At 36.9% G+C, this 18,519-nt stretch overlaps 1 protein-coding gene across 2 annotated transcripts in view; it reads left to right on the top strand.

The window, feature by feature from the left end:
• SNX16 (sorting nexin 16) overlaps window positions 1-6,858 on the top strand; it is a 48,423-nt gene extending 41,565 nt beyond the window's left edge. For both annotated transcript variants that reach the window (XM_059166128.1, XM_059166129.1), the window contains 3 exons: window positions 2,850-2,986; window positions 3,502-3,621; window positions 4,567-6,858. In XM_059166128.1, the coding sequence (XP_059022111.1) occupies window positions 2,850-2,986; window positions 3,502-3,621; window positions 4,567-4,663 (354 nt within the window). In that variant the 3' untranslated portion in view covers window positions 4,664-6,858. The remainder of the gene's footprint in view (window positions 1-2,849; window positions 2,987-3,501; window positions 3,622-4,566) is intronic.
• The last annotated feature ends 11,661 nt before the right edge of the window (window positions 6,859-18,519 follow it).

Genomic DNA, 18,519 nt, shown 5'->3' on the forward strand with positions numbered 1-18,519 from the left:
TGGGTATTTCTGACTGATTGTGAACAGTGTAAATTCAAACCAAAATCCACATGAGACATTGGCCCATAGTTACGGATTCTTCAGGGAAGACTTTACCTCTCCCACATATAGGCCAAGATGAGACACACAATCTTCCTTGATGTATTCCAGTGTTGATGAGTGACTTTTATTAATGACTTTGCTCTTCAGAGTCCTTACTTTATTTATTCCTAAGTATCTGATTTTTTGTCACTAGCCCTTAAAACATCCCTGATTCATCTCTTATCTTGATGTTTAAAGTTCAAAGTTACCAAAAGCAACCTCTCCTCACTCCTTTTTCACCCATTACCCAAAGCTATGTTAGTGCAGATCCTGGTGGTACTTGTTTTCATTTCTCTTTGTTTTTGTTCCCGGAGACTTACCTCTGTTTCTTGCCCACATAGCTGTTTAAAAAAGTTGGATTTTTAGCTAGGTGTTTTATAGCCAGAAGCCTTAGTTTGCCTGGTCACCCATACTATTATCTGTGGAAGTTATGTGTGGTTCATTTATTTTTTTTTTCTGTGTTCCTATGTTCTATTTGCATGATTGTTGAACACTGTTCAGTTTTTCTCATATGTGACTATACCCAGATCTTTAAATATGGGTATGTTTATAACGTTCATCTTATGTCATTAGGTAAAAAAAATAAGACTGATATATATTAAATACTTCCATCTATATAAAGATAAATATTTGAGAAGCTGAAAATAATTCAGTTGGGTGGAACATGGGTTATGTAGAAGACCAGAGGAAAGGAAAGGTAAATACATCAAGCTATGAAGTTGGGGTAAAAGGGATATGTCACATCATAAGGTACTTCATTTGCCTACATATATTTGGCCTTATTATTTAGGCAGTATTAAATCATAGGTAACATGATCAAATGTATTTTTAAGAAAGTCCACTGTATGGAGACTAACATAACACAATTTAAAAAAAAAAAAAAGGGAAGAAAGCCAGCTTATATTGCCAGAGTAAACATAGGTGAGCCAATTAGTTTACTGGTGGTGTAGTTTGGTTAAGAACTGAAAACTGTAGAAATGAGAAAAAAAATGACAAAAACATAAGAAGTGTTGATGAGGCAGTAGGGAATGAGGGTAAGGGAAAGGTAGAGAGACTGGGTTATCTTTGGGCCATAGAAATTAGGGGACTTCAGTGATCTAAGATGCCTGCTTGATGACTTTAATGATGAGATGGTAGAATAGATACTCCCTTGTGAACGCTGTTTGACTTGCCATTGGTACATCTAGTTGAAGAGGACCAACAGATACATGAATGATGTCTATGCACTCAGGAAATGTTGAGGGGTGGAGATTAATAACAACAACAAACCCATTAGAAGTTGATAGCATATAGTGGAGATGAGAGCTGAAGTCTTAACAGTAAGTGCAATTGCCCAGGAATGACATATAGAACAAGAGAATATATAACCAAAGGCAAAACTCTGATGAATGCCCACATGCAAAGAACAGATTAAAAGCTAAGAAGTAGCTGTCCAAGTTAAGAAGCAAACCATAAAGTTTCATGGAGGCCAAATGAAAGAGATTCCATTAAATTAAAAAAAAAAATTAAATCAACAGTGACATGCAGTGAAGTCATTAAAACAACACTTTGGATTTGACAATTAGAAGGTCATTGTTTGCCTTTCCCTGGGCATAGTTGGTAGAGAAAAAGAGAATGAAACTCCTCTAATTAAATGATTTTAGAAGTAAATGGGGGGCTAAATTTGGGTGATAAAAACCTATTGTGATAAATTGTTTCATTTTGAAAGGAAGGAGGTGAGTTAATAGCTAGTCATGATTAAGAGAGAGGTGATGATTTTTCTTTATAGAGAAATTTTTAGGACTTGCTTAATGAACTTCAGTCAAGTTTATTAAGGAGGTTTAGGGTCCAGGAAGGGGAAAGGTTGAAAATTTAAGACAAAGTGTATGTGGTTGAACACACTTCCAGAGGAGGAAGAGTAAGTAGATAAGATAAAGAGTCTCATGTTCTTAAGGAAAAGAACAGGATGTGAAGGTAGCCAGGATTCAGGGAGTCAGTGGGTTTTTTTTTTCCCCTGATACAGTAATCCAGATCATCTGCTGGGTTTGGAATCAGCAATAGTAACGCATTGTAGGGGACTTACCAGGGGTGAAGTTCTGAAACAGTCAGAGAGAAGACAGGACAGGGAGTGAGAGATAACTAGGAATAATTAAAAGAATTGATCAGTAATGCCGAACGCCTCACCAAAATAAGTGACCCACATATTTTCATGACATCATTTTTTATGGTAGAACGATTTTGTTTGTTTTAATCTTTATTTCAGCAGTGTTTAGTATCCTGGGTATGAAGGATAACATGTCAACTTTGAACGAATCTGGGAAAAGGAGAAGCAAGAGAAAAACAATGTTGAAAAAAGAACCCAACATTGTTTTGGTGTTGTGGAGGAGGTTGTTACAATATTATTGCTGCTAAGCTAATACGAATGAATAGTCAGTTTTTCAAAAAAGTATATTCATCTAGGACTAGGCAAAAATAGATGAAGGAGAACAGAAACTTAAAACTTGGTCATTTTTTCCCCCAGTTCTACTCTATAGGGTTATCACATACTCATTTCAAGCAATGTGGCTTACTGATTAACAATTCTCAAGAAAGGGGACCTGTAGTTAGAAGTCCTGCTGGTAGGTGGCAGATAGCAAGATAGCAGAGACCGAAAACGATGAGGAAAGGGAACAAATTGTTGGGGCTGCATACATATTATTTTGGTTATGTTCTTTAACTCCTCAAATAAATGCTCTTGAGGAAGATACTGCATAAGTAATTTTTTTCTGAATTTTTCATTTGTTTTTAAGGCTTTCTGTGAAACTTTAGAAGAGACAAACTACCGTTTTCAAAAAGAACTACTTGAAAAACAAAAAGAGGTGGAATCACTGAAGAAACTGCTGCATGAAAAGCAACTTCATATAGAAACTCTAGAGAGCAGAATCAGGTGTATTGTGATATTTACATTTTTAGCCTTACTCATTAAACCCTTAATACTCTGGGCTAAATGCCCTTTGTATTTTAGTATGATTTAGGAAATTTCTGATTCCAGAAGTCTTAGACTCTTGGCGTAATTTCTTATAGATTGGGAAAATTGCCTTTTGATAAATTATTTAGGAGGCTGAACATTTGAAGGATGGGAAACATCAGAAATACAAGTCTCTAGCTGTTGAAGATAAACATTATTCATTTTAACCTGTTTAAATGGTATCTTTATTTCTAGGCATTTCTACCAATTTTTCACATATGAAAGTTGTAGTTTGTGTTCTTGTCAGCATATTTAATTGACATTAAAATCATTTTACGTTAATTATAAATACTAGTTTCTCTGTTGACTCCCAGAGTCAGCAATCTATTAGCTATATTAAGAATAGCTAAAGACTAATAAAGTTATGTGTATTTACAAAAATAAACTAATACTTTTTTTGTAGGAAATAACTTGTTGCTCTAATTTACTTTCAGAACATTGTCTTTAGAACCTGAAGAGTCATTGCACGCATCAGAAACAGAAGGTGGACACATCCCAAAGGTGGAGCCCTCCTCACTTGAGGTTGATCAAGATGTTTTGCATGAGGAATCTAGGTAAATAATATTTGGCTTATTATGGCCTAATTATCTGATTAATTAGAGGGAAATAGTAATACTCTATCAAGTTTTTTTTTTTATGAACTCAGTGTTATTATATCATGAATCTGCTGAGCAAATAAAGACTATTTGATATTCTAGGCTGTCCCTAAAAATGAATATTTGGCATCTAGGCTGTAAATTATTACTTACTTTGAAGATATATCTAAATTACCTATTCATTTAATTCATTAATTTTATTAAGTTTAACATATTAATCTCTCTCAGTCTTTTTCCATTCAAAAAGTGGGATACTATAATAGCAACAAGCCTGCCTACCTAACAGGAATGATGAAGATAGTATATTTGAAAGCACATAGAATATTTATTACTTATAAATCCAAAGTCATTGTAAATACTTTAGTGGCAGCAGCTAAGCTGTAATTATGAGAACAAATTTGTGTTGGTAAAGGTCATTATAAATTGGATTTTTAGTGATAAATGGTAGTTGGGAGAGCTGAAAGACTCAAAAATATATCTCCATAGATGATGTCTGGTAATAACAACTTAAAAATATAAAATTTCTGGATGGCTCAGTCTGTTAAGCAGCTGCTCTTGGCTCAGGTCATGATCCCAGAGTCCTGGAATCAAGCCCCACGTTGGGCTCCCTGCTTAGTGGGGAGCCTGCTTCTTTTCTCCCCCTCCAACTACCCCTGCTTGTGGTTTCTCTCCCTCTCTCTCTGTCAAATAAATAAATAAAATCTTAAATATATATGTGTGTGTGTGTGTGTGTGTGTGTGTGTGTAATTTCTGATCAATTATTTAAGTATTCTTTTCCATTAAATATTTTCACATTAGTATTTAAATAATCTTTCCATTAGATAAAAAAAAATTTTAAGGTAATAGTGAAGTGAAATCGCATGTTTCTAATCTCTTTGTTGACATGTTTCTCTTTTCTTGCAGAACTGATGATAAGCCATGCTTAAGTTTTAGTGAACCTGAAAATTCTGTATCAGACATAGAAGTTGCAGAAGTGGCATACAATGCTGAAGAAGACTAATACACGACAAGCAGTTTCTTCCATGTATATGTTTCAGCAAATTTAGAATAGAGTGGCAAATATTTAAAAAGAAAAAAAGAGTGAAGCATTTACAGAAAACAGAAAGATTGCACATGTATAAAGTTTACATAAAAGTTTTTTAAGTTATTGGGATAAGAAATGTATTCACTGCTGCTTTAAATTGTCTTTTATCCAACCTTTGTATTTAATACACTAAAAAAAAATTTAGTTTGAGTTCTGTTATCAAGACTCAATTCTTAAATAATGTGCATAAATTATTTTGGTATTTTGCCAATATATTGCTCCAAAGTAATGTGTGTGTGCATACTCTTGCGTGTATGTGTGTGTGTTTGAGTTTGTGTTTAAAATGCCAATTTTATCAGTTAAATGGACATTAAATGCATGTTACTATCTGGTTGATATATACTTCTTTGTATCTATGACATGATACATTTTCATTAGTCGTTTAAATCAGTGGTAAAGATGAATTAAGTTTTAAATATCGATACATTTACCATCTGTAAATAAAAATTGCCTGTTTGCTATTTAAAAGAAGAAAACTTTCTAATACCAAAGGAAAACTATTTGAAAGAGCTATACTAATATAAAATAACATAGCTAAACTGATAAAATAGCCTTGATTTTAAAAGCTGATACATTATCAGAATACTATGATAAGTATCCTAATTTATTATAATATGTTATACTTGTTTATTTTCCACATAATCTTTATCTTAAATCTCTACCTATAGAATCAGTGAGTTTTCCTCTTTCAGAATACTACCTCTTTTTGCTAATCAAGGTATAATCTTTTGAAAATAAAGATTCTAAGCAAGTAAGGAGTTACAAAAAAATATATACAAAATAAAAAGCCATATATACTATGAAGTTCCTTAACTATATTGACTCCTGGGATTGCATTTTTATTTCTGTATATGTGAATATGTTGCTATAATATATTAAGGCTGATTTTCCTTTTAATATATTTAGCCAAGTGATGCACTTTATGATAATTAAACTCCTTTGTGCCAAGTTTAATTGGTGAATTTCTTTAGTAAGTGGAGTTAGGAAAAAGAATTATGTAGTGCCTTCACTATTTGACTTTTTACACCAGTCTGCTAGGGTCTGTGAGTCAGCTTTATGAAAAAGTGTTTCTTTCAGATTGACTTATAATTGTTGAAAGTGCCTTGTTTCATTTTTACAATATGAAGTTACTCATTTATTTTCTATTTCTAGTGCTTTGCATATTGCTGTTAATAAGTGTTGTGATCGTGCTAGCATTTTGAAATACAGCTCGGTATATTGAATTGCATGTGCTTTCTAAAAGCTGAGGGAAACTTACTGGGGAAATAGAATAACCATCTCCAGTTTTGTTTTCTTCACTATCTAAAAGTTTATCAGTATCTTGATGTACATACTAAAATGTAGTTATTTAAAATCCTGCTTACATAGATTAAGAGATCAAGTGGCTGTTGTTAACTTTTGATCTAAAAAGGACACTGTTTCTTACAAAGTACCAAAAATTTTAAAAGCTTTTGTCAAAATGTACAGCTATGTTCTGTCTCAGAATATTTCCACAAAGTATACCTGTCTCCTGGGAGAGAGACAGGAAGAATATAATAAACTATTCTCTTTGTTCATTTCAAAATATTCTAGGCTTAAAAGGTTTAAAAAGAACAATCATTTAAATTAATATCATTTTTAGTCTAATAATAAGATGATCTTTGCTAAATCCCAGATGCTGTAATGCTACATACATGTCTGTTTTAAAGTGAACCATACACTTCTGAATCTGGCTTTTCAGAAGATTGTATGTAAAGTTTGGGATGGGTGAAGAAAAACTTGTTAATTAGATAAACCACTGTTTATATTTAGAATTTACTTTTTTTACTTTTATGATGCATCTTATTATTATATTCATTTAATAAATTATTTTTTCAGTACAGCAGTAGCTGTGTTGTTTAGATCTTGAATAGTATTTTTCCCCTTCCATTTCAGTGTTCTCTCTATCCCTTACAATTATTGTAAATTTAATTATACTTAACTGCTCCATTTCACAGATATGGAATGAGTTTATGATCATTTTTTAGGTTTACACTTTATATTATCATTTTAAGTCTTTGTGAATAGGTGCACTGTGCTACAAATGTAACCAATATTAATAAAAAAAAGATGAACATAATTCAAACAGGAAACATTTCTGTGAATATTCTTTTAACCTTTTAAAAATTAACTTCATGGGTAGGTAGTAAAACCATAAACCAGCATTTTAAAATGTGCTTTATTTGTCTGTTCTGAGAGTAGACATTTAAAGCACATTATTTAGAAAACCATGTTCCTCAGATAAATAATCTACGTAGTATACTTCATCTGTTTGTGATATTAAAAGGGAACAGTGGTCTTACATCGAAAAATAATTTGTCTAGTTTTAAAACGGGTTTTATTACTTACGGAAAGAGAGGAAGTTTGGGGATTATGTTAAAAACAAGCCTGTATTCTCAACTTGGAAAGAGAGGAATCTAAATTGTATCCTCTGGGAGATTTTCAAAAAGCTACATATTTGATCCACATTTTAGTTCTTCCAAAAGATAATAGAATTATCTTCACTGCATTGCAATTTGCTTCTGTGCTGTTGGCTTCTACTAGCAAAACAATCATCAGAAACTGCGTTTTCAACACATGTGTTTATTTCAAGGCTGATGCCTGCTACACCACAGTGTACCTTTATGAGGACTCATGAGAGAAAATTCTCTTAGGTCTCAGCAGCAGTAAAAGCAGTGCTTTTCTTAAAGAATTTATCTGCGGTTTCTTTGTTTTTTTTATTTTTTCCTTAAAGACTATTTATTACTGTCTTTCTCTTTATTTTTTTAGGCAAACCTCAGCCAAATTGTGTTCACCATGGCTACCATATAGAACCTCAGGAGATCTACTTTTGTGTAGTAAACATGACTTTATTTTTCTTATTTTCTCAACCCCACTTTTCCTCCCTATTTAAGGTCTCAATTAGAACACGTATGTTTTTGTTCTGATAAGTCTCCATTGGAATGATATTTTAGACTACATTAGGTAAAAACTTGCCATAGCCTGTATTAACACCATTACTGCACCATTAAGGATAGCAGTAATTACACAAAGATAAATTATTCTTCCCTTTCAAAGATGTTCTTAAGTAGGACCAGTGAATGTGGGATGCAAACTTAGAAATGGTAACTAGTGGTAAGCTATGGGTAGGTTCTTGGTCAAAATACAATATTGATAAACTCAGATTATGTGTTTAACCATAGCCTCAAATTAGAAGACCCCACTTGCCAGGTCCTTGTGTATCATTGACAGAAAAGTAGAATAGTGTCATTAGCCCCACACAAAACAATAAACAATACAGCTAATGTATACTCAGTAGCTAAAGTCAGTATTCTATTGTAATAGGTACAGATAAGACTTGGTATAGAATTAGAATTGCCTAATGAAATGTTTGCAGCCTAGCTAGTTGTAATCAAAAAACTATTGGTTAGATGCTGGTTAAAGTTCTTTGCTAAGGTGTGAAATGAAAAGCCCACCTTGGGGTGATTAAGCCCACCTGGAGGATTATTTCTTAAAATTAGCTCACCTGCCAGTCGTTTTCCAGTAACCCTGTATGGCAAATACCACCATCCATTGACTAGCCCAGAAGTTTCTTTACCCCCTTCAAAATGGGAATGTTTTCTCAGCTCCCCATGCACCTAGGTTTGAGCCTGTGACAGGATTACGACCAGTGAGATGGATAGAAGTATGCTGATAGCTGCTGGAAAATCGCTCGCTTTTCCTGTAAGAGGGTAAATATGCTGCTCGTACGGCCTCTCCCCCTTCCTCTTGTTTTAATCTCAGGTAATGTGCAGAACTCTGGAAACCATCTTGCAGATACGAGGTGTGACAAGTCTGAGGGAAGATTAAGGGAATCACAGAAACTAGCCACTTGTGAAACTACTAAAAATTGTTGTTCTGTTCATTGTACCAAGATAAAAGCTATTTTTAATTTGAATTATAGGTTTAACTTTAGGGGGTAAAAGCCTTTTCAAACAAAAAGGCTTTCTTCCTGCGATGGTACTATGTATTTTGTTAGTAAAGAAAAATAATCAGAGGAGAAACATTTTTTTCTTGAAAGCTAAAAGAGAACCATCTCTCAGACATACCAAAGTTCGCTTACTCCTGAGACTCCTTCTGGCAAACCAAATATGAAGGAGAAAACAATCTATTCTACACATACGTATAGTCTACTCGGGCTGCTCTAACAAAACCACAGACTGGATGGCTTAAACAACAGAAATTTATTTTCTCATAGCTCTGGAGACAGTGCCAAGATAAAGGTGCCTGCAGGGTTGGTGTCTGGTGAGGATACTCTGGGTAACAGAGAACAAGCTCTCTGGTGTTTCTCATAAGGGCATTAGTCCTGTTGGATCAGGACACACACACACACACACACACCCCGCTTTGATCTCATTTAACATTAATCACTTTCTTAGAGGACCCATTTCCAAATTTAGTCACACTAGGAGGTTAGTGCTTCAACATACGAATTTGAGGGAGGCACAGACATTCAGTACATAACAGTATAGGATGGATTATCTTTTAATGCTTACAAAGAGATTTCTCAGTTCAAAAAATTAAAGTAGATAGCCTATTCTTTCATTTGTCCATTGAACAAACATTGATCATCTACCACATGTCAGCACTGGGTGATACAAATTGTTAAGCACATGATCCCCTCAAGAAGTTTAGACCAATACAGCTTTTAATACAGGCTGCTCGTACAGCACTGTGGCACGTGTGGTGGTAATTGTGTTATTCATGATGAATTATGGAAATGAGAAGGCTGGAAAGGACAAGTGTTGGTCAGCAGTAGAAGTGTAGAGCATCAGCAGCTTCTCAAAAGCAGAAGGGTGTGCCCAGCAGATCTGCTTTAGCCCATGCAATGGCAAGAATCATTATTATCCCTGATTCTTTTTCCCTTACCCAGTGTATCACTTCTAGCTCCAAAGTAGAAGCCCACTCACCTGATGTGACAGGCCAAAGAGGGACACACAAACCACACTGCATACCTTAAACATTTTATTTTAACTCAATACTCATATATTCATTTGCCAAAGTTCAAACAGTGGTGAAAAGTCTATCTTTGGCAAGTTTTTACTAATGAGTGCTCTGGTTTTCTCTCTTGCTAAATCCTAAATGCATTTTCTGATTTCTAGCTTTAGTTTCTGTAGAGTGAAGGCATAAGATGTATATGAAGGAATCTGTTGCAGAAAGCATGATTTTTACTGGTTTTTTTTTTTTTCAATCATGTAATATCTTTACAAACTGGCCTAGTTTTCCCTAGAAATGATAACTTGTTCTCACATTGCATTGTTTTGTATAATGTTAATGATCTTGTTTAAAATTTAATTTTACGGGCACCTGGGTGGCTCAGTTAGTTAAGTGTCTGCCTTTGACTCAGGTCATGATCTCTGGTCCTAGAACTGAGACCCTTGTCAGGCTTCCTGCTCAGTGGGGACTTTGCTTCTCCCTCTCCCTCTGCCCCTCCTCCTGTTCATGCTCTTTCTCTCTGTCTCAAATAAATAAAATCTTAAAAATAAAATAAAATTTTAAATATAGCTAGTATACACAAATTTGGAAGCAAACTGATGCTTAGAAATCACACAGATCTCTTAGGAGGAAAGAGGGGTATGCAGGTGTTCTAAGAAGAAACCAACTAGCCACAAGCATTCAGGGTGCCCTGGGTACCATTGAGCACATTTTAGGCAGAAGATGCAGAACTTCAGCAGGTCAGTTATGAATTGATCACCAGGACCTACCTTCCCCCCTCTATAATCCAGTCTCCCACAGCAGCCATGGTTTTCTTTTTGAAAGACATAAATCACAACATGTTTTTTCTCTCCTTAAAAACTTTCAAAAGTTTCCCATCATGTTTAATATTACAACATTCAGACTTCGTTACATGACGTTCCAATATGGTTTCATTCTGCCAATTACTGTCCTTAATGGCAGCACACATGGCCCCTTTTCTGTTCCTTGAGTCTAGTAAAGTCTTCTTCCTGACCTGGCCTGTTTAGAATGCTCCTCCCAGAATCCTGGCAGGCTCTTCTCTTAAATCATAGGTTAAATATTACCTCTGAGGGCAACCGCAAGCGGTATTCAAAACAATCACCTCCATCTTAGAGTTTTGTTGTGTGTGTGTGTGGTTTTTTTTAAGACTTTATTCATTTATTTTAGAAAGAGAGCACAACAGGAGGAGGGAAGGGGAGAGAATCCCAAGAGAACGCAGTACTGAGCACTGAGCCCCAGGTGGGACTCATCTCACAACCCTGAGATCATGACCTGAGTGGAAACCAGGAGTTGGTCATTTAACCAACTGAGCAACCCAGGCACCCCTTAGATTTCCTAGTTACTTTTTTACTGTCTGCTTCACCTGTGTACTTCCCCAGTGCATCCCCAAAAAAGCAAGGCTTTTTTCTTTTTTTCCCTCTAAGCCTTGCTCTCTCCCCCATCACCACCAAGCTTAGGAGAAGATCTGGCACATAAGAAGGGCTCAAAAATACTTAATGATTAAGATAGAAGCCTGAATTATGGAAATATTAGAGAAAACATAGATATTTGAAATAAAATTGAGTCTTGGGAATTGATACTCTCTGGGTAGATTGATATGCTAGCACCTGAGGAAGAGGGAGAAAACAGTGAAATTTAGGGAGGTGGGCGGTAGATTCAGTTTGGGACATGCTGGATTTAAAATACTATAGGCACTTATGGTTTGTCTCCCTCCCAATCCCATCTTGTTTCATTTATTCTTCTACCCACTTAAGCCTCCATGTTGCATCACCACTTCCTCATATCAGGGAGATGCCGGGGGGAGGGGGTTGGGGAGAAGGGGGTGGGATTATGGACATTGGGGAGGGTATGTGATTTGGTGAGTGCTGTGAAGTGTGTAAACCTGGTGATTCACAGACCTGGGGATAAAAATATATGTATATAAAAAATATATGTTTATAAAAAATAAAAAATAATAAAAAAAAAAAAAAAAAAAAAAAAAAATACTATAGGCAATCCAAAGCAGTTGGATACAATTATCCAGAAATCAGGGCAGGTATTAAATATAATTGACCTGCTGAAGTTCTGCATCTTCTGCATAAAATGTGCTCAATGGTCCCCAGGGCAACCTGAATGCCTGTGGCTAGTTGGTTTCTTCTTAGAACACCTGCACACCCCTCTTTCCTCCTAAGAGAACTGTGTGATTTCTAAACATCAGTTTGCTTCCAAATTTGTATATGCTAACTATATTTAAAATTTTATTTTATTTTTATTTTATTAATAAAATTACTTGTTCTCCATATCCCTTGCCCATAATACAGGGGTCTAAAACCTGTTAAGGACTCACATTAGCAGTACTGAAATGAAGAAGACCAACAATGCAGGACTTCACGTGTACCATGGTGACAGGTGTCATGGAAATATGTCTGATGGGCCCAGGTGTCTCATTCTGTTAATTTGTTTTTCATTCCATAAGTAATTTGTCATCAGAGAAGATTATGTTTTTCTTTTTCCCGCAGAGGAGATTTAAAAATAGCATAATATCACAAAGTTTGTCTTTTCTTATTTAATATTTAGTATTTAAAGCAAAGTTTAAGAAAAAGTAGAAAGTCAGATAATAGAACGGAAAATTTTTATTACACTAGTAATCAAAGAAATATAGTTGCCATATAGTAGTTTCACTAGAATATGGAGAAATGAAATCTACATTGTTGGTGGAAGTATAAATTGATTTAAGATTATTTCTGGAGCTAATTTGGCTACAGACAACAAAACCGTTAAAAATGTTTATAGCCTTCAACCTAGCATTTATGCTTCTAGAAACTTCAACTAAAGAAATATATGCAATGTGTAAAGATCTGCTCAAAGGATGTGCATCACGTTGATCACAAACACTTTAACCAAAGTTTCTAGTGTTAAGGGGATTTGTTAAATATTTGTGACATTAAAAAAAGGAGACTCTTGTGTTCAATAAAGTGATGTTGCCAAGAAGATTTAAAGATGGTCATGATATACCACTAATTGAAAGAAGCCAGTTACAAAACAGAATGATCTCACTTTTTATAAGTAAAAAGTAACACATTTACACATCTGTATACAGAAAAAATACAGCAAATTGACAGTCATGGTTAATTACCTGATGGAATTATGAAGGAATTTTGCTTTCGTGGATCTCTGAATTTTCTACAAGCATGTATTACTTTGTAATTTTTTAAATTATTTTTAAATTAACAGCTAACATGTCTTGCCCTACCATCTACTCTCTTGACTTGTGGCAAATTCCTCAATCTGTCTCCTGAAAGAAAAAGATAATGTGATCCCAAGTACAGCATTGTTGTGGTCTAAATGGAGTAGTTAAGTGTTAACTACAGTCTGTCGCATTGTAGGCACTCATAAATGAGCAGAAGCTGATATCCAGCCTCCTGCCCGAAATACCATCACCCACTGGCCATTCAGGAATCCATCTGGAACCTAAAATACTGAGGAAATCTTTCATTAAAAATGACTCTAGTGGACAGAATTCATTAGCCATGTTATTCCATCATCTACCCTATATTTTATTTATTTTTTAAAGATTTATTTTAGAGAGGGGGGGGAGGGACAGAGGAAGAGGAAGAGAGAATCTCCAGCACACCCCTCCCTGAGTGCAGAGCCCAATGCAGAGCTCGATCCCACCACCCATGAGATCATGACCTGAACCAAAACCAAGAGTCAGATGCTCCACCAACTGAGCCACCCGGGGACCCCATACCCTAGATTTTAAATTTGGAAGAGTTGAATAGGCTTTATCCAGTTTACACATGGTTTATGTTCTAACCACATTCCCAAGGACTGAGTTCCAATAATGGCAGCTTATCAAACTAAACTTAAAATGCCTTTTAGATTAATCTGTAAGAAATTTGTGTAATGTCTGCAATAACAAAATAGTTTTGAACTGGTAATTAAACAATAACATGGTAACTTTTTTCTAGACACATGCTTGAGGGAAACAGTTTAATTGGCGGTGAAAGGTAAGTGGAGATTTCTGTAAGGAATCTAACGGGAGATTGCAAAGTGAGCTAGGCCAAGCACAGAGAGACAACACAGAAGTCTGCCAAAAAATGACAACTCTGACCACCTCGACAAAATAGGCCAAAAAACAGTGCAAAAGTTTGACACTGTAAGGATATAAGTGAGGAAGGACATGGCTCCCCCCATTCTCCCCAGCAGCTCAGGAAGGCCAGCTTCCTACATGGCGGTTCCTGGGAATCACTGGCCTCCTGTGCCTTCCATGCCACCAGGCTGCAGTGGGACCCTGTCATGCCATGAAGGTCTAACTCGGGCCATATAAGGAAATTCCTTGCAGTTCTGAAACACCTGACAATTCTGTTTTTTAAGTGTCTTCTTACGTGCAGCAGGCCAAGTCCTGGCCTGCTTGGCCCTGGCTCATAAGGAGTCTGGCACAGAACTTCTTTGTTTAGCCTAAGTCTATCAATCACCAGTTCTAATCTTGTTAATCAAAATAAGATCTGTTTTTGCCTAAAACATAATAGTGTTTTTACTGTGGTAACTAGATAGGAATTAGAAAACAGAGGAAGGAGTGAGCATTGGTTTACACGTGTAAACAAATGGTTCTACACTTCTACTAAACACAGAAGTTCCCTGAGACAAGGACCATATTTGTTCTAACTCCTAAAACTCTTTACTGTATCTAGTGTACAACCCAGCACACAGAAAATGCCCACAGTTGGATTAATTGAAGTATGCATGTAAAAGAAGACAAAGCAACAAGAGCGCATGGGCTCAAACCCCCGCAGGCAGAAAGCTGAGCAGAGGAGTGTGCTAGATGCACGGGGCAGACAGAAGCAGCCAGGCACTCTGTCTGGGTCGTCCATAATATCCATAATGTAGTACGTGTCAGACCTCTGCCCTTCAGATACTCAGCCAATGATTAATTTAATTGGGTCTTGGAGAATTTGATTTTATAATATGTGAACAACTTTATGTTCAAAAGAAGACTTCAACTGTATGTACCAAAAGAGAAATACATTTAAGAACATCTTTCATTTTTTTAAGCCAGATAATACATGAATTCCTCAATAAAAGCTGACATAGCTTACATAGATATATATTTACAATGCCTTCCTCAAAATATTTTTTTAAGAATCTATAAACAATGAATCTTGGAACACTGAAAAAAGAAAAAAAAATTAAATAAATAAATACACTCCAAAAAAAAAAAAAAAAAAAAAACTTGGGTTTTACTTTTCTGAGCATTTTGTATCTATGAAACTTTTCCTAATTTTCTCCAGTTCTTAGAGCCCCAGAACTGTCCAAGTTCACTTGCTTCTTACTTCCAGTTCCAATTAAGAATATAACTTAAAATTGAACAGACCTGTGTTTGAGTTTTGGTTCTGCTTCTTACCAAGTGGGGTGGATTATTTCGCTTCTCTGAGCTTTGGTGCTCATATAAAACGATAACAGGGCTCACCGGTTTGGTATGCTGAAAGGAGTACCTGTGAAAGCAGGTGCCAAGTGCTCAAACATTTTAGGCATTGCCCTCAGTTACCCAACGCTTTGTCATCTGTATACACGCAGGCATTTAATCAGCAGGCATCATCGGCTGCCTACTGCCTGGAAGGGCACGTGCTTGACATGCGCTGCAATGAGCAAGTCCCTTGGTGACCCAGCTCTCTGTGTGGCCTTCCTCCCGGGATGCCTGGAAGGTTAGACCCATAGTGGCTGGTACGTTCCTCCCACAGAGTATTGTCCTCCTTTGTTTTCAGTCCCTCCACCACACAGACTCTAAGCAGCCCTTGACTGCTTATGCCATAGTGCTGGGATATACAAGCCAGGGGCTCAGTATATTTGTTGCACATGAATGGCTTATGACCAACCCTGAAATAACATTTGGAACTCTTAGCTCCCGGTCAATTAATACTTTGTAGACTACTCACATGTCATATGGACCCAGGGTGATCTATTCTAACTAGGAGTACTTTAGAAATCAGCTGGTCCAAACAGCCTCAAGCACGAAGCCCCTTCGTAGAAAGTCTGCTATGCCCACCTAAGCAACAGTGGTCAGGAAGGCTCTCTGCATGGTGGTAGGGTGACAGTTTGCAGAGAGACTCAGCTTCCTTGGACCCAAATCCTGGAACTTGTATGCCTGAAAACCCATCAAGTCTTCTGCTCCAAACCTCTCGTCTGGCAGATGAAGCCTCAACCCCAAAAAATTACAGGAATACAGTAAGCAAGTGGTGGAGCTTCATGGAAAGAAGTCTCTGTGGCACACAGTATGGTGTTTCTCCTAGGTTTGGTTATATCCATAAAGGCTTCGTGAACAATGTTTCATAGCCTTATCTGTGAATTCTTCTTCTCCACAGCCAGTGAAGTGAGAGTTCTCAGTTTTGTCCCTGAGCCCAGGTTCCAGTTCTCCCTCCTGGGCTGAGGTTGACAAAGGTTGTTAATGAAGAAGGGTCACGGGTCACCCTTTCATACCAACAGCCAGGATGAAGGACTTCTGACATGAACCTAGCTACATGCATCATACCCACTTCTCCAAAGTCTTTGAAGACCGCTGCCCCTTCTGATGCCTGGAACCTCGTGAGGAGAACTGTTCCTCTGAAGTAATGGAGAGGTGAGCCCCCTCACGGCTACAGTCCTGCAGTCTTTCTGCCAATGAGCAATGAAACACTTCCCTTTGAGGCTGCTTGTTAGAGAAGTGATCTCTCTTGTATGTATGGCTGAGCAAGGTTGCTGGGCCCTATCAATTCCGTGAGTAAACCAAGGCATCTCCTGAGGGTCAGCCCAGGCCTCACCGCCACCCTGATCCATCCGTCGACCCGGGCAACGTCTCCTGACCTGTCTGCAAGATGCATTGGAGGGTGAGATGAAACAAAAGCAAGGATTCCAAAGACCACTGACTTTCAGTGAAACCATGTGGCTTGTCTTGTTGCCTAGTATATAAAGAACCATTTCCATTTCTAAAGTTTCAATTAATAAAATCCAAACTGCTATCAATTTCCCACAAATCGAGCAGCCTGAGGCCGATTTCAGCAGGTGCCTAGTCTTCGCCTTTCCGATGAGCCTAGAGTGCCGCCTAGTGGGAAGGATGTGTAGTAGCACTTGATCACATACTCCATAGAGGAGATGGCATGAACAGGAACGCAACAAATTGAAAATCCCAAGTCTCAGTACTTGACTGCTGTTTTACGGATTTGTCAGGCCTCACGGAGAACCATTTCAAGATTTATCTCGACTGACTACCTCATTTAAGAAAGTGTGTTACCTGTGTGAGGGTATTCACCTGACCAGGTCTCGACTAACCTATATAGGATTGTATTTCATTTACCATAGAATATTTTTAGTATTTTTTTCTATTTAACTCCATAAGGAAGGAACATGAAATTGATCCATGCCTTACCCATTTTTTTTTTTAATCTGAAATGCTAAAACGTCATCATCAGCTAAAAAGTCATTATGGGGACACCTGGGTGGCTGAATGAGTTAAGTGCCTGCCTTCAGTTCCGGTCATGATCCCAAGGTCCTGGAATGGAATTCGGTATCAGGCTCTTTGCTCGGTGGGGAACCTGCTTCTCCCTCTGCTTCTACTCTCTAGAAGTAGAAGAGTAGTAGTAGTAGAAACCCATGCTTGCACTTACTCTCTCTCTCTCTGACAAATGAATAAAATCTTAAAAATTAGTAAAAATAAAAAGCCATTATCAAATTTTAATGACATTTTTATTTATTCAGTTCTGTTATTTTACCTATTTAACAAGGGATGCCAACTACGCAACACTGATAGGTGCCTGTTTCTTCAGGTTTTTAATAATTCTGTACCCGAACTCATCCCTACATTTTCATTTTCTCATGTGCTCTTTATTCCTTTACAAAAAATTTCTCGTTTTTTATTTTTTTAACCTCAGTTTTCTAAAAGTGGTATGTCTGATTTGTTGTCACCTTATTTAAAAAGATTTTTTTCTCTTACTCCTTATCTTCCTCTTGAGGAGTTTTATAATCTGAGAGCAGTAGTTTTGTTCAAATAATTAAAAGATGGAAAGCTGCTATTTAACTAGATAAAAACAGAACATTTTCCCATACTGTGAAAACATATCACAGAAGCTAGAAAACCTCCTGGATTTTCTATATTTATCCCACTCCTTCCTCAGTTGAATTTCCGCTTACTGGAGGTTAGCATTCCTCTTCTCTTTACATCTGCAACTTTTTTATTCCAAACTGACTCTTCTAGAGATTATCCTTTGCTTTACAGCCCTCTAATGATCAAGTGGCTCCAAACACCTCAATTTTGATGTCCAAAGCCAAAATGATCCTCTTCTTCCCCAATTCCCACCCCACGTCTTCTCCTTTCCTGATATTCCTTATCCCATAGAAAATGGAACAAATATGCCAAATTATTCAAACAAGACATCAAGGAATATCTATGACTCCTTGGCCCCCTTTGACCTTCCTCTATATCCAAACCCCATTGCCATGCTCTCAGCTCATGCTGGCCTCTCAGTAACCCTAATGTCCCACAGAGTGACTTTTTTTTTAAGATTTTATTTATTTGAGAGAGGATGAGAGAGAGCATGAGAGGGAGTTGGGTCAGAGGAAGAAGCAAGAGGAAGCAAGAAGAAGAAGACTCCTATTGAGTAGGGAGCTCAATGCAGGACTCAATTCTGGGACTCCAGGATCATGACCTGAGCCGAAGACAGTTGCTTAGACTGTCTTTTAGACAACTGAGCCACCCATGTGCCGTGAGCATGTAACTCTTGATCTCAGGGTCATGAGTTTGAGCCCCATGTTGGGTGTAAAGATTACAA

Source organism: Mustela lutreola, chromosome 3 (genome assembly GCF_030435805.1).
Source record: "Mustela lutreola isolate mMusLut2 chromosome 3, mMusLut2.pri, whole genome shotgun sequence".
Classification (NCBI taxonomy): Eukaryota; Metazoa; Chordata; class Mammalia; order Carnivora; family Mustelidae; genus Mustela; species Mustela lutreola.